This window comes from Chelonoidis abingdonii, chromosome 6 (assembly GCF_003597395.2).
Source record: "Chelonoidis abingdonii isolate Lonesome George chromosome 6, CheloAbing_2.0, whole genome shotgun sequence".
Taxonomy (NCBI): Eukaryota; Metazoa; Chordata; order Testudines; family Testudinidae; genus Chelonoidis; species Chelonoidis abingdonii.
This window is the reverse complement of record NC_133774.1, coordinates 125357346-125380836: the sequence shown is the minus strand read 5'-3', so window position 1 is coordinate 125380836 and position 23491 is coordinate 125357346. Positions and strand designations below refer to the sequence as shown.

At 43.1% G+C, this 23491-nt stretch overlaps 1 protein-coding gene across 1 annotated transcript in view; it reads left to right on the top strand.

The window, feature by feature from the left end:
* GRIN3A (glutamate ionotropic receptor NMDA type subunit 3A) overlaps nt 1–23491 on the top strand; it is a 90264-nt gene that overhangs the window by 46092 nt on the left and 20681 nt on the right. Inside the window, exons 4-6 of the mRNA XM_032770216.1 lie at nt 14191–14336; nt 16261–16376; nt 21374–21525. Of these exons, the coding sequence (XP_032626107.1) occupies nt 14191–14336; nt 16261–16376; nt 21374–21525 (414 nt within the window). The remainder of the gene's footprint in view (nt 1–14190; nt 14337–16260; nt 16377–21373; nt 21526–23491) is intronic.

Below are 23491 nucleotides of genomic sequence, written 5' to 3'. Positions count from 1 at the left end.
TGCTGAAAGCTGATACAGGCCAATCTAATCACAGACTTAAAAACCATGCTAGGAACTGCAGAATAGCATCACCTAAGGATCTGACAAAGGAGTCAAACGTACTCTATTGCCATTGTTTAAATTGCTTTTCTTTCTGGCAACTTTTAAAATGAAATGAAAAATAGGTTGTTCGCATCTCAGTAGTATAGAGAAATAGCAAATATTACAAGCAGACAGTACTAGAGGAACACTCCTGGCTGGTGAGAAGTCCCAGCAACATTAGAGAAAGGCACAGTCATTTACAAGAATTATACTCAGCAAAAACAAATGTAGCCCATGATTCCTATCTTTGTTGTTCCTGTGTGTTCTTGCATCTGTGAATCCATAATCCTTTTCCGGTATAGACTGTTATCACTGTCTGCTGGGTGGGGGGGGAGGGGGATCATCTCTTTGAGGGCATTCAGACTGTTTGATTATAAGATAAGCTGCAAACCTTAATGCTATTTAAAGGATCTGCATAAAATCAATATGCAATTTGCATGAAATACTGACGAGATTTACAGAGATCATGTAATTTCCTCAGTGAGACCAGGAGACGGCTCTACACTTAACAGCAAAGCTGCTTGTTTACAGGTGTGAGGAAAATGTTTCATAGTTTACTTGGATCATACTAAATCTCCCACACTGCTCATCTGAATCCCAGAAGCTCGCGGGCACCAGTTAATATCTCTGGGGGTCTTTCTTTGTTAGAGGAGATGTGCTGACTATGTTAGTTATGCTGTGATTCAAAAATGAAAACACACATACAGTCTTCACCCTGGATAGTGTGTTGCTGCAGCAAAACTAGTGATATAGGGGCATAAGAATCTGAACAGAACAGAAGAAATCTAAATCAGAGGTTAACCACAGTACAGCTGGCCAGAGAAATTTAAATGAAACCATATTCTGTTGAAATATGCAATTCTGTCAAAACAAATGCTTTGTGAAACTGAGATGATTTTTCTGGAATTTGGTTTTGGAAAAGAACCAGGAAAACGTTACCCATGACATTGAAACATCTGATTTTGACATTTTTCAAAATAAAACAGTTTGATTTTTGTGTTTTGAAATTACCTCTTATTTTGAATATTTTTAATTGGATGTTCAAATATAATACAGGACAACAAAAAGTGGAAGTCAAATGGAATTTTCCTTGAGAGGACTTCAAAATTTGGAGGTTTTGCTCCAGTTCAGAATGAAGGATTTTGATTTTTGAAATTTCTTTATGAAACAGAGCTTCTGTCCTCTTCACAGCTCTAGTAATTAGGATGCATTGAGTTGCCTACGCTGAAAATCTAGGCTCCTATTTGCATCTCTGAATGGAAGCTGCTGCATGCTGGGCTCTATTTAAAAAGTCTGGCCCTGAATGTATACGAGAAAACAGGACAGTATATTTCACAAACTTTGTCTTTCGTTTTGTGGCTTTAACTGCACCCAATCCTCACTCTTATTGTTTCCCCATGTAATCATGCAGAATCACACTGTTTTTCTGTGGTTGTTTTTAAAGTGGGAGAAGAAGAGCTGCACTCCTAAGTAAGAAAATATGTTATAGTAAAATGATCTCTTACTGGGAAGTTTGAGTACTTCATAGGGGAGGTCTACATAGCCCATGGCATCAGCCCAGGTCAATAGGTGGGGCTTGCGCTACTGGGCTAAACGCAGTTGCCTAGACAACATTTTGAAGTTGTAGCTTGAGCTGGAACTTACACTCTGAAGCCCACGCCCTACCCAAGCTACACAGCTGTTTTTCACGGAGGGTAATGCAAGCCCCACAAGCCTGGCAACCCAGAATGGGTTGTTCACTGCCACAGCTGTGCAGATACATCCTCAGTGCCTTTGCAGTAACACTCCGCTCAGTCAAGAATTAAATATACCCACTCTCCAAAACTTGAGCTCTCTGCCATGGATGAAGGATGTTTTTACAAAGGGAAGACTAGATGAATAAAGAAACCAACGAGAACAACAGAAGAATGGAGGAGCAGAAGTTCCTGGAGTGAGAAGATGGAACAGGATCATACCTTGCCAAGTTAAGTTCCACGGAGCCAGCATGACAAGGCTGTTACAAGAAAAGTAATAAGCCTGTATACCTAGCAGTATTTCTGTTTCAAGCACAGCAGTCTCAAAATGTTTCCTTCCTTGTTTCATTTCCACTTAATGTGGGGGAAGTGTTTTCATGGACTCTAGCCTTTCCTTGGCTTCCACCCACCTATAGATTTCCACCAAGCTTTGTGACAGATATACCATCTTAAAAGACAGACAGACAAAACCAAACCATGTCTATAATTGGAAATTAGGTATCTTCTTCATCAAAGTCATGTACAATATAGCTTTGAGGGACTCAGCCAGGAGCATATCAGTGTCAAGGGGAGAAAAAAGCCGTATTGAAAACTGACTGTGCTCTTTTGAGGGCAAACTTCCTTGCAATTGCACTGCTTTTTAAATTTCTTTTTTCCTAAACGAAGGGAACACATCAGTGAGTGCGGGGCCAGGGTCAAGACCATTGAAGTTAAAGGAACTCTTAACACTGAGTTCAGAGAGCTCTGGATCAGACCCATCAACACCAGTGAAACTTAGGAACATATTATTTTCTCCCTTATGATACAAGAGTGCTGGCAAATTAGTCAGTCTTTGAAAAGCACTTAGCAGTTGAAAGCATAGTGCTAAATTTAGAAATGTGGAAGCCATGGACCTTTCATGTCCTGGCTATTGCTGAGCCAATAAAAGTCATCTGCTCTGCTGCTATGACAAGCATGTAATACATGCTTTGTTATGAGCAGGGGCACGAGAGACCCTGACCCAAAGCCCATGAAGGCAACCGAAAGTCTTCCATTGACGTCAGGAGGCTTTGGATCACTGATCACTGACTAAGAGGGCAGAGGTTTTCCATTTTCACAGCTACAAAAGGATTCCTAAAGGACACATTTTTCTCTGCAGGAATTTGTCAGAAGCCACAAGGTGATAATTCATTGCATGTGTGTTTCGTTAGTGTACAGTGCACAGCTGACTTCCAGTGATTTACTGAAGGACTTGAACTCAAAAGGACTTCAGTGTCTTGCAGCTTGCACATAATATTGGAAAGTAAAAGTACTAAGTGCCAAACTGAAGCCACCGAACATGGAATACATTTCACTAGGTCTCTCGTGCAGAAAAAATACAAAAGGAAACTGTGACTTAGAGCTGCTATTCCAGTGTGGGTGCTGGGGATGCTGGGAACGGTTAGACAGGCTTATGAAGTCACTAGAACCTCCTGGTGGAGATAAAGCCCCATAGTTCAAAATTTGCCCAATTTGGGTTTTGTAGAATTCTTGCATTCAGGTTCCTGATCCATGCACTGCAGTATGCTCCAAAGCCTACTCCCTCCCTCCCTGCTGCGGCCTTGCTACTGCCACAGCTGCTCCTGTCCCCAACCCCCCCCCTTCTCTTTTCCTTTCCCTCAGCTCTTCTTTTAGTGCCTTGTAACCCTTGTAATGCTGTTCTCTATTGCTCTAGTGCCTCATCTGCAACTTGGCTTTTATGGTCACCCACCACGCTGGCAGCTATTCCTCTGCCTTGCAAGTGCTTTGATGCAAAGCACACTGAAGTCATTGGAAAGCCTCCTATTGTCTTCATTGAGCTTTGGCTTAGACCATAGTGGCTGGTTAGTCATTGCTTTTTCCACAGCAGCAGTGGTCCATGTGTTTTCGTCCTTCCCCAGCATTTCCAGATCTGTAAATTACACCGTTTATTATTTGCTTTCGGCTGGATTGCAGCATATTTCATCTGTATATTACCTTAGGATAATGAACCCCTGATTGTAAGTATCAATTGCATTGTACATGGAACTCCGAACCTTTCAAGAAACAGAATGAAACACAAACAGGAGGTCTTGAATGCGTTCACTACTGCAGAGCCAATAGTGCATTGGACCCAATGCACAGCAGTGATCTGCACCCTCTTTGCATGGCTCTGTCTCCCTTAAACATCAGGGAACAACATCTCTGCCAGCCTAGCAGATATTAATAATAATAGGAGATATACCTATCGCCTAGAATTGGAAGGGACCTTGAAAAGTCATTGAGTCCAGCCCCCTGCCTTCACTGGCAGGACCAAGTACTGATTTTGCCCTAGATCCCTAAGTGGTCACCTCAAGGATTGAACTCACAACCCTGGTTTGAGCAGGCCAACGCACAAACCACTAAGCTATCCCTGAGGATTGCTGGGAACAAAGCAAAGAGCAGAGGCCTGATGTGGTTTGAGAAAATGGGAAATTTAATCAGTTAGGGTCAGATTTTCCAAAAGCACCCAGCACCCAGCTCCTCCCACTGAGAACAGTGAGAACTTCTTGAAAATCGGGGCCTTAAGTTTTTTCATGTGGGTGCCTACATTCTTCTTTGGTGCCTGCGTGTGGGATTTGGGAACCTAATTTAGATAGGCCTTGTTTGAAACTAGGCCTTAAGAAAGAGAGACTATTCAGTTCCTGGGCTGAGCCCTCCACTGTAGCAGCAGCAAATCATCAATAAGGCAAACCCTCCACGATAGACATTCAGTGTAACCAACTTTACGCCAAAAACGAACAGCAAATTCTTCCATTGCAGCACTAATTTCTCAAGCATGCCCTGTTCTGCGGTCAGCAATGGGAAAATCTCAGGTCACTGATGGCTAGAAGCGGGTGGCTGTATTTACAGCCAAGCGGTCATTGGTCTAGTAGCCATGTGAAGCACTAATTATTCCCTTCATTGACAATGCAGGGCACATGTGTCCCAGCATCAGGCTTTTGTAACATTTGACTGACCTCCATGGTATGTTATTCTCCTCTAAGGTCTAACCACTTACAGTTTTGATAAGGCACCTTACTATTATCACGATCTGTGGGACAGAAAGCCAGACACCCCAACTGAGAGCGAGGCCCCACTGTGCTGGGCATTGTACAAACCGCGTAAGAAACCATCACTTCCTGAAGAGAAATCAGCTCATATCATCCTCATTTCGCCGATGGGGAGACACGGTACAGGGTAGAGTAAGTGTGCCTCAGTCTCATGCCTTTTTAAGGCAGCTTGACCACGGTGCTTTGTGCTACTGAGGTGTTGTTCTTGGAGCCAGGAATACGATCCATTGGAAGTAAGAAAATATTTCCTCTTTATTCTTTTTTCCAAGTGCTTGCATTTAATAGCTTGCCTTTTCCAGCCCTGCAAAGCAGCAGAATAAGACCAAGCTCATCATGCTGATATTATGTTTCCATAGTCATGAGCTGCAACGTTAACATCAACTGCTCGCTGCTATTAGTGTCCCACTGCTGAATCGCATTCTGCTCTTCCCCCCCCCCCCCATGGTCAAGTCAGGAACTGATTCCTCAGCCTCCACTCTCCTAGCTGCATTGTCTCTGCAGTACTAGACATAGAGAGGAGTGTAAAATTAAAGGGGTAGTATTTGTAAGGTAAGGACAAACTCTGCCCTCCTTACATGTACGCTCCAGTCGGAGGTGTGGATCTACAGCACACTAGCTTGCCAAGCACTAACTAGCCATGCAGACAAGCCCTGGATATAACTGCACATTGAACTCAATGTTGCTATCCAGATTTACACCAGCCTGCGTAGATTCCAAAATAAGCGAAATGCACTAAGGTTAACACTCTATTGCTGAGACAGGATGCCTCCTCCATCTGCAACTCAGCTCCATCAGCACCTGTTTTGATAAGGGAGTGAAGATGATCCTTTAATTCAAACCCTGTACCGGACCCATGAGACACTTTCTGAGCCATTTCCACACCTACAGTGTGAGCTAAACAATATCCGCAATATTTGTCTCCACCATTTTCCCCAGCAGTAGTTCCCCCACAGAAGAGAGACAGCATTTGCTATTATACTAGCAGAAAACTACTACAGTGGTTCTCACAGGGGTCTGAGGCCCCCTGGGGGGCCACCCAAATAAACTACCAAGCAGGGCTGGCATTAGAGTAGCTGGGGCCCAGGGAAGCCCAGGGAAGCCTGAGCTCCACTATGCAGGGCTGAAGCCAACGTCCGAGCCCCGTCACATGGGACTGAAGCCAAAGCCCAAGCAACTTAGCTTTGCGGGACAATTGCCTGGCTTGCTTCCCCCTAATGCCGGCCCTCACTTTTAATCTACTGGAGATGCAGAAAAAACAGTTGTGGCACAGGTGAGCCATGAAGTTTTTACAGCAAGTTGGAGGGTGGGGGACAGGCCTCCGAAAGAAAAGTTGAGAACCCTGCTCTACTCTATGACAGGTAGCCCCTTGCTTGTATACCTCATTTTTGTCACTGTAAAGTGCATGGCACAGATAGATGTTCAAGCAATTTTTTTGGAAATAAAAGGATCATGAAATCATTTAGATAGTTTTAGCAGCAGATTAGAAACCAAATAGTGCTAAAAATATGGATCTGAAAAAGTAATAAGATGCATAACATCTTACCCAGACTCAGTGAGGCAGTTATTGTATCCCATTAATCAAATATTGTTAAAGTATTTGCTACACTTAAATAGCTATAGAGTAAGTTAATCTCATTGCTTTCTAATTAACTGTAATTTACATTTAAGGAATTGATTTATAACCTAGCTGAGCACTTGACAACATAAAACATTCCTCTGAGTTTAAAATGGCTGTGATCAAAGGACAAGATCCACCAGCCTGACTTATGGTTGGCCATGTCCTTTATGCACAATGCCTGCAGTAACCATGAGGAAGCAGGGAATCTCAAGTTCCAGAGAAGTGCTTTTATTAAACTATTACATCATGAACATCATGGATAAAACTGGATTTAGTTTCTCACTCCAAAGAGTCTCTAAATGTCAGACTCCATATCCCAACCTAACTTACTTCCTGTTAGATACCTGAAGGGTCCATCAGAGGGCACTAAGTTGTTGCCCCATGCAACCATGAACCCCTCTCACCACAGAGGTTTTACTAGAAAGTGTCCTCTCTCTGCCCCCAGACCTCACTGGATATCTTTGTTATATTTCTCGCCTCAAGTCTTATTTAGCATAATATGCGTAGAGTGCATACGATCATCGGAAAGCTGCAAATTCCTAATCAGAATGTGAACTTGGCCAATCTGCCAAGCTGAATGCACAAGCTTCCTCTTGTGCAATACCTGATGCACTGGCGCAAGTCAAGATTCCAACGTGTGCCTGCACGGCGTGTGTTATGAGAGCACAAGTCAGACACGTATGCTTCTACACATATGGCTGTTAAAATCTGGTCCTACCATGTCCTCAACCAGACTGATGGCATTTGATGCCAGAGACTCATAATGTAAGTCCACAATAACCTCTCATTTTAGGATTTATGTTAGAATGTGCTAGGCCATTTAATTCCCTGTCACATTTAGGCTACCTCTAGACTACGAGTTAGGGGTGCAATTCCCAGCTCGCTTAGACATACTCCTGCTAGCTCTCATCTGAGCTACCACACTAAAAATAGTGCACCGGCAGCAGCAGTAGCAGGGGCTAGCTGCCCTGAATACATACCCAGAGGGTTCAGGCAGGTTTGTACTCGGAGAGGCTAGCAGTGTGCCCTAGTTACACTTGTGTTAGTGTTGTTACGTCAGATTTGTGTTCTTACACATTTTTTCATACCTCTGGAGTGCTAGAGCTCATATCCATCCTTGGGGAAAGCCAGAGGGTGATAGCTTCATAAACACTTGAGAAGGATCGACATTCTGTCCAGGGCATATGGACTTACACACAGCAACCATTACAATGCACACTCCTGACCCGTATTTCACCAGCCTAGGTGTTCTTTTTAAGCTTCAGGCCAGACCCCAGCATTTTGCAGTGCAAAATCTATGTTTAGACATTGGGAATGTTAAATAGCAGTTTAAAATTTGCAAATAAAGTCTGTTAGGTGTCTTTATTTTCTTTGTATGTGATGGTGTTGGGACCTCAAAATCTGGCTCATTTTTAAAGAGCTGTGTGGCTCCCCAAGGGAATTACCTGACTGAACTCTACAGCCATTTCCGTTTGTTCATTCCTTTTTGCTGATTGACTAGTAAGCTTTGAGCTGCATGTCCCCTCTTTGTCTTTCAAGATACATGCTCCACTTCAGAGCTCCAGCAAGGGGAAATTGCTCAAGTGGAAACTGCCTACTCAAAATGTCCACCTTGGCTGGCTGCCATTAAAACAGTTCTCATTAGTATTCTCCATACTTAGTGAGTCCCCCACCCACAGCATCCCCGTGTGCCTGGTTACAATATCGCTGCAAGGAGCTGTTGGGGAGGACACAGCATAAAGAGAGACCATGCAATAACTGAACTGGTATTTCACTGAGGAGTGATACCTCTTCCTATGCTCAGGCCTTCAAAGGGAGGACTAGCAGCTTCTGAAATGAACAAACAGGGCTGTGTCATACTCATACGTGGAGCTACCCATCTGTATCATACCCATCTGTAGCTACCCATGTAGCTTATTTAGAGAATTGCTGCTCAGGGATTTCTGAAGTGCTGGTACATCAAAGGTTGTCTCTAGCTTAGTACAAAGCTTCATTCCCTTTGATTTCTTACAGCACTAGACAATAATGCATCTAACTGGATAGGAGTCTTATTAACCCTAACTACACTTTTGCCAGAAAGCTCTTGTCAGCAGCCTGGAGCTGAATCTGCAGCATTTTAGTTCATTTAGATGTAATCAGACTTGAATCATTGAAGGCAGGTCTGCAGTCAAAGCTTTCCTAGCCAAGTCTTCAAGATACTGTGACTGTATCGCACAGGGTAAATGTAGAGAGATACCAGTCTCCCCCATCCTAATTATTCACCTTTCAGTTTGGCTAGATTTCAAATTAAATATAAAATGGAATAAAGTGTATTTTTTTATTACACTAGCAGTACATACAACTTTAGGTTCCCTACAGCAATTTCCTTTAGATAAACCAGTTATCTTACACACTATTGCCAACACCAAGCATTCAAAATCAATCAAACAGGCCCAACAAATCATGAGATTTTTTTAAAAAAAAAACAAAACAAAACTACATTTTGGGTTATTTTTATTTGCCATGTTTTTTGAGTCTCTAATGGTCATGTCTTCTAGCCTGTCTCTGAAACCATCAATGCTAGAAACATTTTTTAAATGAAAGCTGAGATTCTTTCATCACATGACTCCAGTAGCTGGGGCTTTAAGAAACGTGCCAAATTTTGTGAGAGCCATAATAAAATCTCAAGAGTTTGTAAAAAATATAAAAATACTTTGAAAGTGCAGAGTTTTCTCGAGAGAAGACTAAAAGAAGATATTAAAGGTATACTGTCAACTTGGAAAAAAAAATCAGATTTTCATCCAACAGTTTTGTACCTACTTTTGAGACACAAAACCCTTAACATTCTTGTGCCTGAAGGAGATTAGAGAAAAACAATATTTGTCTCTATTTTTTCCAAGTTAATTTTGTGCATATGAGAGTCAGATTCTGCTGAAGTCAGCTACACTTAATGTCTCATACACAAATACAATGAAACCTCTCTTGTATGGAGCAGGAATTCATGGACACACTCTTCCCAAAGCCTCACATAAAGTTCTTTACTAGACATTGCAAGAGAGCTACTGTTCACTCTTAATTTAGAGTTAGCAGTATTCTCTTCCCTTAACCTCTGAAGAAGGCAGAGAGCGGGGGGCGAGGGGGCTGAGGGAGCTCTCCCTTCCCAGAGTCAAAGCAGTACCTGAAGAAACAGAGAAGACAGTTCCCAGCCCCCCTCCATAAACACAACTTCACTTGACTTCCCTGAAAGTTTTAGATACTCTGCAAATCAAACTCTCAGTCTGAGTTTCCCCACCCATAAAATGGGGCGACTGACTTACCTCTCACAGGTATTATGAAATTTAATTGTTGCCGAACACTTAGCAGATGAAAAGTGTTAGCTAGCAGCATTAGTCCAAGAAAAAAGGTATAGAAAAGCTTTATTCACACTGAGTGAAATTCACCCATGTACAGAGTCAGCACAAGTCCAATGCACCAGTGAGGTCCCAATGATCCTCAAAATAGGGCCTTGGGCTTGTTCTCTGCATGGAGCTGAATGTCACCCATTTTACTTTGAATTCACATATGAATTTAAAAAAAGACAGATACTGATGACAGCATGTATGTGAAAGCTATCCACACTGAGAGGTCAGGCAACAGACACCTTGAATTCATCCACAGAGCAGATACTGCAGGAGCTGCAGCAGTACAATCTTCCACCTAAAACCCACCAAATACCTCAATTCTTCCTTGAAGGATTGGAGAGTAGTCTGGTCTTCATGCCCATTCTTGACCCCTATACCATGCCAATCCGGTCACCAATCAGAGCTCCCCATAATGATTGGCTTACGTCATGTGGACACCTGCCTGCTTGGAAACAGACTGAGCCATCTAACTTATTTCATAAAGAGAGTCATCAGAGACTCGTGACTTGAGCTGGAGTTGAACTGGCAACACTATGCTCCCTAATGGATTACCAAACCACCATCCCAACCAATCCCTGTCATTCAGGCCTTCTGGCACTTTACCAAAACCATGAAGTGTTCAGAGACCCGACAGCAACAGAATACAGACCAACGCAGCTGGTCCTGGCCGCCGGGCATAGCTACACTGCATGCGGGGGTGACCTTCCGAGTCCGGGGAGATGGACTCATGCTAACCAGGTTTATGGTAGTGCTCTAAAAGTAGCTTTCACTGGAGCTTGGGCTCTGAACCTGGGGCCGATGTGCAGGGGGAGGGAGGCAGGGCTTGAGACCCCAAACTCCAGCCTGACCTACATCAAAGCAACATCTACCCCACTCTTTTTAGAGCGAGCATGAGGCCTATTAGCACAAGCCTGTGGGCCCATGCTGGAAGTCCCCCCAACCCCAGAAGCACCGTAGACCTGCCCTGTCGATGTCGAGATACTGATGAAAAGGCCAATGGCCTGATCCAGTCGGCTAGTTCAACGGGTAGTGATATATTTTTAGCCATGGGATCATCGATGAGGGGTGGAAAGGAACCTCTGGACTAATCGCCCATGCCATATTCTATTCTATACTGGTAATATCTGAGCCCCTGCAGCAAGATCATCCTTTCCCCTGGATCCCAGCTTGCTGTCATCTAACACTAGACACGTAAGTGACAGGCAGATGGACGTTTGATTTTCTGGCATGCTTTTCTCCACAGTGAGCAGGACTGTTTAGACTGACCTATTATTCCTTGCATAGTGTCGTTTGCAAAGCTCCTGCTGAGATTCCTGGGGAAGTGAGTAGAAAACTGTTCACTGAGTCTTAACATCATTTGATTTCCTTTGCGCTATCCTCTGGATCCTGTGCACTGCTCTAAGGTGATGAGCACTCAACTCCTTCTGACTCCCATTGAAGCTGGGGGACACTCAGCTCCCCATAAGAGTGCTCCGCAGCCTGCAGGACTGAGCCTTTACTGTATTCTGCAATAAGCTAAGTGTTTTCTCATTATTGCACTCCAGGTATTTAGCAATTGATGTGCACTGGAAACTGACCAAGGTCAACTTCCTGAACCTCCTAATAGTTCAAGAAGAAACCAAGGGCTGTAATACAGTGAAATTAATCCAGTTATGATCAGAGCACACACACAATTTAAAAATTACTGATTTTGTGTGTGAATTTAGTGCATCTGAAAGGTACAGGGCTGACAGCCCTGGAGACTGAAGTCTTGGTTATGCTCAGAACATATACAGCACTGCAACCTTCCCCACAGTGCCCTACCAGTTTGTTTCTATCCTACCTTAGTTTCCATAATCATTCATTCCATCTTTCTACTGAGTCATAAGAACATAAGAATGGCCATTCTGGGTCAGACCAAAATGATCCATCTAGCCGAGTACTCTGTCTTGTGACAGTGGTCAGTGACAGATGCTTTAGAGTGAAAGGACAGAACAAGGCAATTTTTGAGTGATCCAACCCCTGTTGTCCTGTCCCAGCTTCTGGCAGTCAGAGGTTCAGGGACACCCAGAGCATCGGGTTGCATCCTGGACCATCTTAGCTAATAGTCATTCATGGATCTATCCCCCATGAACTTATCTAATTCTTTTTAGAACCTGGTTATAGTTTTAGCCTTCACAACATCCCCTGGCAAGGAGTTCCACAGATTGCCTGTGCATTGTGTGAAGAAATACTTCCTTATGTTTCTTTTAAACTTGCTGCCTGTTAACTTCATTGGGTGACCCCTGGTTCTTGTGTTATGTGAAGGGGGTGGGGGGAAATGTCCTGTTTTAGTTTGTATGTCTTTTGTTAATTGCTCTTCAAATTCTTTTTTTGGCCTGCCTCATTATACTTTTACACTTGATTTGCCAGAGTTTGTTCACATTCCTTTCTATTTTTGTCAGTAGGATTTGCCTTTAACTGCCTCATTTACTATGCTTTTTAGCCATTGTGACATTTGTTAGGTCCTCTGACTATGTGTGTATGTGGGGGGGGGGGGTATTTGGGATAGACATTTAGTTTGACCCTCCATGATGATGTTTTTAAATAGTTTCCATGTGGCCTGCCAGCATATCACTCTTGTGACTGTTCCTTTAAATTTCCATTTAACTAGCTTCCTCATTTTTGTGTAGTGCCCCTTTTTGAAGTTAAACACTATGGTGGTGGGTTTCTTTGGCACTCGCCCCCTACAAGGAGGTTTAAATGTAATTGCATCATGGTAATGATTACCGAGCAATTCAGGTATATTCATGGATTTGGACCAGATCCTGTGCTCCACTTAGATCTAAATCAAGAATTGCCTCTTCCAGGACCAGCTGCTCCAAGAAGCAGTCATTAATGGTGTCTAGAACATTTTATCTCTGCATCCCATCCTGAGGTGACACGTACTCAGTCAATATGAGGATAGCTGAAATCCCTCATTATTATTGGGTCTTCCGGTTTTTGTCACCTCTCTAATCTCCCTGCACACATCACAATTACCATCATCATCCCGGTCAGGTAGTTGGTCGTCTATTCCTACTGCCATACTCGTTATTCATTAGTCATGGAATTTCTATCCATAGAGATTCTATGGTGCAGTTTGATTCACTTAAGATGTTAAGACTTCTTTCCAGTCTGAATTCGTCTAGTTTCAATTTCCAGGCATTAGATCATGTTACCCCTTTCTCTGTTAGATTGAAGAGCCCATTTGCAAGTATTTATTCCCCATGTAGGTACATACAGGCTTAAATTTTTAAACAGGGAGGGCAATTAGCCACTAGAACAAGTTACCAAGGTTCATAGTGGATGGTCCAGCACTGGCAATTTTTAAATGAAGATTGGAGGTTTTTCCAAAAGATCCACTCTAGGAATTATTCCGAGGAAGTTCTAGGGCCTGGTGTTATAGAGAAGGTCAGACTAGATGACCACAATGGTCCCTTCTGGTTTTGAAATCTAAGAATCTCTGTGAATGTTCCCCCTCCAAACACCACACTCCACAACTCCCACAGGGTTCACACAGCTCTGCTCTGTTTCCCTTTCCACTCTTGCAGGCATAGTAATCAAGTCACTCCTCAACCTTCTCTTTAAATGAAGCTCATGACCCTTTCCTCAAACCTAGGCTGAGCTTCACATAGAGAACAAAACTGAACCTCACCTGGATGTGCGGTGGTCTCTGGCTCAAGGGGAAATTTTTTCACACGCCTAGAGCAGATCCCAAGAGTATGTAACTAGTTAAGCTGACATTAACTGGTCCTGAACATGGTATGTGTCTCTGTAATGATCCCGTTAAAACACATCATAGGCGCCGACTCCATGGATGCTCCAGGGCTGGAGCACCCACAGGGAAAAACTGGTGGGTCCTCTGCACCCACTAGCAGCTCTCCACCCAGCCCCAGATCACCTCTGCCTCTGCTCCGCCTCTGCCTCCTCCCCTGAGTGCCCCGCTGCATCCTGCTTCTCCCCCATACCTCCCAGCACTTGCACTGCAAAACAGCTGTTTCGCGCGGCAAGCCAGGGAGGAGGTGGAACTCGCCGCACTTGGGGGAGGCGGCAGAGCCAGGGTGGGGATTTGGGGAGGGGTACAATAGGGGCAGGGAGGAGCGGAGTTAGGGCATAGACTTTGGGGCAGGGGTGGAGTCGGGGTGGGGGCATGAGCACCCACCAACACAAAAAAAAGTTGGCGCCTGTGAAACACATCTGTGCTCTGAAGACAGCTACACGGATTTTACAGAAGACTGGGCCTGGAATGGAGGTTACTCAACGTGAGTGAGACAAATTACTGTGCTAGTCTGTCTTTTCCTGTTTCTTAGCTCCACCACCCTTCGCAGGGATTCCGCTTTGGAACGGTCCGAGAAAGCAGCGCTGAAGACTATGTCAGGCAGAGCTTCCCAGAGATGCACGAGTACATGAGACGGTACAATGTTCCTGCAACTCCTGATGGAGTCGAGCACCTGAAGTGAGTCTCTGCATGCTAGCTTCATGTGGTAACAGGCTGATCAAAGAGTAATTAATTTCACAGTCCTTGGCTTCACTAAGGCCCTAGTCCAAAGCTCCTTGAAGCTAATGGACGTATTTCCAATTACTTAAATGTGTCTTATTTATTCTAAGTGTCCTCTGTACATGCTTTCTAGATTCATCCTGCTTTGTATATTTTTTAAAAGGGTAACAAACTTTGCTTGCCTGGATCATATCCGGTTTTCCATTTTCCAAGGCATCAGCAGCATTGTGCTGGCATGGCAGAGATGGCAAAGAAAGCACAAGCTCATTCTCCATCCCTAGAGTGTAGCAATGCCAATGTAACAATGACAGCATGGATAGCACAGAGAGGCACTCACAGTCCTCCGGCAAAGAAGCCATTTCCATTGCAAGTGTAGTGCCAAGATGACCCTTCTCCTGTTAACCGGTGACAAAATAAATCCCAGCAGGTGTCAGTGCTTGGAAGATATTCATTAGGCAGCGGGCACTATCCATGAGGCAGGTGCAAAGTACTGATAGAAACAAACCTTAGAAATCTCAGTGTCTCCCACACAATAGCAATAGAGATTCCTTAGAGAGATTTATAAACGAATTAGCCATTAATTTAAAGAAGAACATTAACGATACTAGATCATTCTTATAATTTTCCACCATTGGTCCTCCTGCTTCCAGAAAGGTGTGTGCTTTCAAATATGTTTCCCCCACAATGTTTTGCAATTGATTACGTACATTGCAAGATAGAAGACTGCAGTCATAGGCATCATTACCCACAGTTTAGATGCCATGGTCAGGGGCAGCTCCAGGCACCAGCACGCCAAGCACGTGCCTGGGGCGGCAAGCCATGGGGCGGCACTCTGCCAGTCACTGCGAGGGCAGCAGGCAGGCTGTCTTCGGCGCATGCCTGCGGAGGGTCTGCTGGTCTCATGGCTTCGGCGGACCTCCCGCAGGCTGCCGCCGAATTCACGGGACCAGGAACCTCCTGCAGGCAAGCCGCCGAAGGCAAAATACCTAGAGCCGCCCCTGCCCATGGTGATATGTATAACAAAATGCCTGTGATTATATTTTTTAATAATTTTTATGGCACCCTGGCTGGTTTTCATAATTAACTCCTAAGGCACTGCCACATCCCCAGCGGGTGTAATTCAGTAGAGTTCCGTGGAAGCCAGTGGATCTCTGCCAGTTCAGGATTTGGGCACTTGTTTTTTGCCTTAATTGGATGAGAATACACGGTACCATTTTCACACGTGCCTTCAGTACTTTCAAATTTGCTTTCCATAAAACATTCACACCAGCAAAACTCAGTCATCTGAATGTTCATGGAACACCAATACAAGAGACAAGCCAGCCTGGGTGAAGGACGCACATTTTAAAATAGCAGCATGTATCCATGGAAAACCTTTCGTAGGGTTTGCCCGACTCTAATTTCTAAGATAGTGTAGATCGATGTTAGAAGCAGCACAAGGAAACCGAGCCTGAGTGACAGCCTTAGAGAGTTTTGGTTTCCTCCCCAGTGGTCTTTGTGCTACTGTGGAAGAAACTCAATTTGATTCTCACTCTGTTGCACTTTCCTTCTTTCAGGTCAAAGATATGTCAAGTGAACAGAACTGGTCCATATATGAATATTCTGCTAGCCAGAGCAACCTCTCTGCACGTGAACCCTTCAGTCTTTGATATTTAACTCAATTCTGTGTTTATCCCAATAGCCCCTGATCCTCATCTTTATCGGGCTTATAAATTAGGCTTTGGCTTGGTTTCATGTTGGGTTTATATCAGAAGCTTCCTAAAAACTAGATCAAATATATTCCTGGTTTCCAGCCCTGAAACAACCGCTTCTGTATCAATATGAACACAACTGTACAGCTTCTCTTATTGATTCTGTTTTCTTACTTTGATCTTAAATACAGGCATGATCCAGAGAAACTAGATGCCTTCATCATGGATAAAGCACTCTTAGATTATGAAGTGTCAATAGATGCTGACTGCAAACTTTTGACAGTGGGGAAACCGTTTGCCATTGAAGGTATTTCAGACAGTATCCTTCTCCTTCTGATACATTCTGCCTGCCAACATGGAATGCAGACGTCAAAATTAAAGAATATTGGCCAGATTCTGACCCCATAGAAGTCAGCAAAACTTCCATCAACTTCAGTGAAGCCAAGATTTCCCCTTATTTGTCTTTCAGTGTTTTCATTTCAGCTTTCAAGTCACTTTCTATTACTTTAACATACGTTTTCTGTCTCACCGTTATTTATTATTGTGGTAGCACCTACGAGCCCCACTTAGGGAACCCCATTATGTTAAGCACAGTACACGCACAGAACACAAGTCTCTCTCAAAGAGCTTGCCATCCAAGTATTTAATCTCAGGCTAGCCCTATGTAGGCTAAATAGGAGAATATAGCCTGCTGAAAGGGTGCTTTGTGGTTAAGGGAGTGGCCCTTACACAACAAAATGCTTAGAGATGCTCTACAATAATTGCCCCAAACATTAAAGTAACTCTATGGTAAGTGGTTGGGTCTATTGCTATGGAATGGGGTGGTATTTCTTTATGCAGACAGCATTCCCACTGGGATTTATCTGTGCCTATGAGGCTAATCCTGCTTGCTTCTGTGTGGGAATGGAAAGCCTTGAAGGCATCAGAACCTATCCATGTTGTCTGCGCTCAGAACATAGGATGGTGGAGGACTGGTGCAAACAGGATATGGATGTCTTGCCCATAAAGCTGTGATCCCCAAGAATTATTTTTTTCATCGTTGCAAGGGAGAGGCGGATAGTTTGATGGTCAATGGCAAGGTAGGTCCACTGGCCATGTCCCCGTGCACTGAAGAGCTACTGCAGCCCTAAAGCTGTGATAAGTGCTTGGTGGTAGAATTTCTCCCACACCCACAGTGGATCACCCTGCACCAAACCTGTGTATGCAGTCTTCCCTCAGCAAATAGAAACTGACCCCGTACTCGGAAAAAGCAGTATCTAATGATACCTGTACCATGGTCAGACAGGGGAAACTCGTTTTCACAGTTCAGGATGAAATAACGCAGCTACTGAAAGACTTTTCACGCATAATACTGGCAAATTCAAAAACTCCGTTCTCCCTCTGTAGGTGCACACACCCCCTTCAGAATGGATTCCCATAATCCCCCTTTCAAACAGCCAGCTTGATTATTCAGCTGGGGCTTGATTTAAAATAACTAATCCACCCTCTCCATTTACCTGACCTCTTAAAATGCCAGTATATTAACAGTGACACACGGACAGCTTCACAATGCAGCCGGAAAGCAAAACTTATCAATGAGCTCTGCAAAACACATTAGCAGCTATTACACTTCGGGCTTTGTTTTTGTGACGGATGGTCCATGGAAATGATTTTTTCCCCCTCCTTCCAAGAACAATCAATCCAGTTGCACCATCACAAGGCTAGGCAACCTCTCCCAGAACCTAAACAGATTCAGGAATTTAACACGGGAAATGAAGCTAGTGGAAGCGGAGTGGTTTAATCATTCAATCTGGAGGCACCAAAAATACCAACCATCTAGCAAATCCCTTTTTCTGGAATTGAACAGTGACACTAAGTTGTAGCCAGTTCATAGCACACTAGGACATTAAAAAAGCAATCCATTTTTATTTCCCACCAGGGGTTATAATGGTCATAAAACTGTCTATGCATCAGCAGTTAGGTTTACACTTAATTCAGCGCACATGTGAGAATGACTCGCTTTATGGAGATGGATTCAAAGTTTTGTAATTTTTTAGCCATTGAAGTCAGAAACAGTAAAAATAATAAATAAGAAAATCAGGAACAACATCTTCTAGCACCAAACTACCACATATTTATGATGCATATTGAACTTGTTGTTTTGTGCTGTCTTTTATGGTTTTCCCCACACACAGAGTAGCCATATGCTTTCAGTCTGAACTACTTCTCTTTAAGATTGAGGAAAACAAAAGAACACAAGTAAATGCTCCACCTTGGAACAGTGTGTATGTCTCCTCTGTACAGCTAGTTATACAGGCTGCAGGAACTTGGAGAAAAACCACCAACAACAACCACCTCTTATAGGGTACCATTCATCAATAGATTTCAAAGCATTTTACAACTGGAGGTCAGTACCATTATGCCCATTTTAGAGATGGGAAAATTGAGGCACAGAGCAGGAAAGGGACTTGCCCAAGGTCACCTGTCAGGCCAATGGCATAGCCAGGAATAGAACTCAAGTTTTCTGAGTCCCAGTGCAGTGCTCTGTCCTCTGCACACCAAAGTTTTTAGAAACATAAGGTGCAATACACAGAGAAAGATGCCATCATTTGACAGCTATATACCCATCACAATGCTACCTTGCTTCATTGTGTAGCAAGCCACTGGGGCTGCAGACTTCCTGCTGGTGTTCAGTTTGCATCTCCGTCTCTGTCCACAAAATATTTTTGGTACAGTGTTTGTGAGACGAGGCTACACTTTAAAGAGTGTGCATCTAAGCTGCGAACCAAAAACCATAGAGTCGCATATGTCAAAAGAGTAGTTATACAGGCAATTGGTAATTTCCTGCTGGCAAATGACAAAGTGCGTGTGCAGTTACTTGTTTAATGTGCACAGTTTCTTGCTTCATGTTCACAAATTAGAGTATTTTAAAAATAAAAAAACATTTTTTTTTCTAAAATGTGGCATTCGGTAATTAGAATTATTGAGTCTGTTTCTCATTCGCACCAAGGATTTTTTACAGTACTCTGGAAGCGTAAAAGGACGCTTATTCAGGTGGATATAAAATACATGGGTGCCTGTTTAAAGTCTCTTTACACTGTCAGAGCAGCATAAAAGAATTTTAGGATATGTCTACACTGGAGCTCGGAGGTGTAATTCCCAGTTTGGGTTGATATACACAAGCATTAGTTTGAGCAGAGCTAGCATCTGTATATCTACCTGAGCTGGGAATCCCAGCTCCCAGCTGTGGGTGTAGACATTATTGTGAGGTACAGCAATACAATCTTATTGCAATAAAATCTCACAATATCTCAGGACATTTTTTAAATAATTCAGTAAATACTACATGATTCTCCATTGCAGAGTCCAAATACACATCTGCAGCTGTAATATGCATCTTCTAATCAAGAAATATAGGGCTAGATTCCAATTTACACTAAGGTCACCTTGTGCTGCTCTGGCAGTGTGAGGTGGCTTCAAAGTAGTTGAAGTCAGGGATGGCAATTTCCTGTGGAAAAACTAGCATAGGAAGGGGCAGTGTGAAATACTGGCTTAAATCAGGAAAAATAGTTGCATCCGTGTCCATCAAGCTCAGCAAGCACAGAACAAATCTTTTCAAACTTCAGATACATCCATTCAAAACTGAGCAATAGTCTGAGTCTAGCCACTCCATCAAAATTGGTCTTCTGCTACAGAATGCTTTATGACACAATGATCCAGTCTGCAACTCTCGCATGTGTCTGATTGCTTAATGCTTCAGATTGGTCCAGGCTGAGGTTGATGGTGGGGTGGAAGTTGTTGAAATCGTGGTGGAATTTTTCTAGAGTCTCCTTCCCATGGGTCCAGAAAAGGCTAAATGGACACAAATCAGATATCAGAAATGGCAATATACAAAAACCTGTAGGAGAGCACTTCAACCTCCCTGGCCACACTATAGCAGACCTTAAGGTGGCCATCCTGCAGCAAAAAAACTTCAGGACCAGACNNNNGCTTGCCAATTACAGAACCAGTTTCTCCTCCCTTGGTTTTCACACCTCTACTGCTAGAACAGGGCCTCATCCTCCCTGATTGAACTAACTTCGTTATCTCTAGCTTGCTTGATAGCATATATATACCTGCCCCTGGAAATTTCCACTACCTGCATCTGATGAAGTGGGTATTCACTCGCGAAAGCTCACGCTCCAAAACCTCTGTTAGTCTATAAGGTGCCACAGGATTCTCTGCTGCTTTTACAGATCCAGACTAACACGGCTACCCCTCTGATTCAAGACTACAGCTTTGCATTGCTGTTATTTTCATATAATTGAATGGTTTTTTGAATTTTGTTTCTGTGAGTGTGGAAACTGAAATTTGAGTCAAGACATGTATAACTTCCTTGAGAAAATACCAAACCAAAAACATATGCAGACGTTCCAAAGTTCAATATTATAATTCTATATATTAACGTTATGCCCACTCCAGTTTTATTTTTTATTTGTACAATTGATCAATGAATATATTGCCTTATGTAACCACAATTTGAATATAGAACTAAAACTAAGTGCAATGTGAGGTGCATTAACAAAACAGTTTTTAAAATAGAAAATGCCTTAAACTGGGACTAACTATTTTTTCCCAGGATGGTCAAAACAATGATTTTACCTGGTAAAAGACCACTTTTGGTAAATATCGTGCCAGCCTGGTTTGGAATTTATCCCCACTTGAAGGCCCTTTTACATTGCCAGAGTGATGTAAAGAGGCAGGGCCGGCTCCAGGGATTTTGCCACCCCAAACAGCAGAGGGAAAAAAAAAAGCCGCGATCGCAATCAGCAGTAGTTACACCGCGCCGCTTTCTTCTTTGGCGACACCTCAGCAGCTGGTCCTTCCCTCCGAGGGACCTGCCACCGAAGAGCCCAATGTGCCGCCCCTAGCGGTATAAATGAGACTGATGCCCATAGCAAATGCATAGAAGAGGCCGTGTTTCTGAAATGAAGGCATTCAGAAAACATTCACATGCATGTTGCAATATCACTGTGTTGAACTTCTTTGGCTTCTAATTGTACACATTTGTTTTTGCAGGCCTAGTCATTTGCATGAGTAATTTTGTGTGCACAAATGCTGTTTGCATGATCCTGTTTTGCATTGTGAAATCTCATTTCGGTTTGGGCCCCTTCACACTATAGATGAGCCAATACGCAGCTTTGGACCTGTTTTTTGGATCCTGGAGCAAAGCACCGCATCTAGGTGTGCCACACACATACCTGAAGAGGATGTGTTGATACCAACTACTCACAGACAACCAAAACCAACCAAACTAAAAAACCTTGTATTTGTATTTTCTCCTAGGATACGGCATTGGCCTTCCCCCAAATTCTCCACTGACTTCAAATATATCTGAGCTGATAAGCCAGTACAAGTCCCATGGCTTCATGGATGTGCTGCATGACAAGTGGTACAAGGTAGTACCATGTGGGAAAAGAAGTTTTGCTGTCACTGAGGTAAGCAATCCATTTAGTGGTCATAGAAATGACAGTGTCTGGGGGTTGTGCTGACAAAAGTCTCTGACTGGAAGAGATTACAGTCTGAGGCTACGTCTACACTACAGGATAAATTCGAATTAGCTTAAACCGATTTTATAAAACAGATAATATAAAGTCGATTGTGCGTGTCCACACTAGGCACATTAATTCGGTAGTGTGCGTCCATGGTCCGAGGCTAGCATCGATTTCTGGAGCAGACTGTGGATCAGCTGCTGTAAAATAATTGAAACCAATAATGGTCGATTCCATCCACACTAACAGCATATTCCGATATAGTAATATCGATTTTAAGCATTACTCTCCTCGTTTTGTAGAGACGAAATCAGATTTAAAGAGCCGCTTTAATCATATAAGAGCAGTGTAGTGTGGCCGGCAGTTAGCGAATGATTAACGCTGTTTAAATCGGTTTAAACAGCGTAGAGGGTTAGCACCAGCGCTAAGACTTGAACGTGGTAGCTCACATGGCGTATGCATCTGGTGGGTAAGGAACAGAACACCAGAGATAACAGTGAGTAAGCATTGCCTGTTTGTATTGTGTGAGCTTGCATCACGTAGCGTTCTGCTACATGTGTCTAAGCAGAATCACAATGTGTGTAATGTTGCAGCATGTGGTTAGACAGCAATTTGGCAGATTTTAGTATGGCCAGGTACACGTTTTAAGTGGAATCAGTTTGTGTAAGTTGTACAGTGGCTAGTTTTAGTTTCACATTTCAGGTCACCTCTCTGATGTAGCTGACAGAGGAATATCCGGATCCAGAAATGAGACGACTAGGGGATCTCAGCTATCATATAATATAACGTTGCCTAGCACGTTAACTCCAGAGGTGGTACTATGAATTATTTCCTGCTACAAGATCACTCACAAAGAATTTCACTAATCAACAGTCTTTATGGACTTGCAGGATTAGCGACTGATGGTAGCTTTGGACCATGGACGCAAACAATCGATTTTGTGATCCCACTGTGGACGTGCTAAACCGATTTTATTAGATCTGTTTTGTAATATCGGATTAAGCTAATTCGAAATAATCGTGCAGTGTAGATGTACCCTTAAGACAATTTTTAGAGCAGCTGAGATTATGGTCCATTTTAGAATAAAAAGATATCTAATATGAATGAGAAGAGAGGTAGTCTTCTTGGGAAAGTCTAAGGGTTAAAAGATTAAAAAGTGAATTAAAGAAATCAAAGTCTTGAGGAACCTAGAAAGAGCTTGTAGCTTAGAAATTATGATGTTACGTACGTTTTGTTCCAAAGTTCTGTACCCTGACACAAACTATCTATTCCTGTTCATATGAAGTACACAGTCATGGATCCACCGACCCTTCCTCAGCTGATTCAGCCCAACCCTACCCCAGCCCTCAGTGTTATATGGGTATCTGGAAGAGTGACCAGAAAATTCCACACAAGAGCCTGATTTTGTGGGATTTCCATTTCCCCAGTTCTGCCCAGGCCCAAAAGATTCAGATGAGCATCTAAATTCCTTGATCTAACTGAACCATTAAAGCTATTGGAGATTTATCCATCACTAATTGTTAATAGCATGTTCTAGAGACTGGCCCAAAGAAAAACTCAGAAACAAATACCCTCGAACTTTGGTGGCGTGTAGATCTGAATGCGTATCTACATTTTGCAGCTTGCATCAGTGTTTAGTATTTTCATTAATGTCAACACGAACCTAATTAACACTTATTTAGTTCCCTCAATAAAAACTTATACTTTTGTGTCTCTAATGTTCAGCCAAATTCCAGGAAAATAAATTTCAGGGGGGTGAGGGGAGAAGCTTAGTCCAGGCAATTTCTGATCCAGTTTATCTGGAAACTATATGAATATCCAAAGGGAAATGTTCTTGGGGAAAGGCCAGGTTTTTAATGCAGTATATCTACTCTTGACAGCCTGTTCGTTCTGTGACCTCCTGTTATTTTAC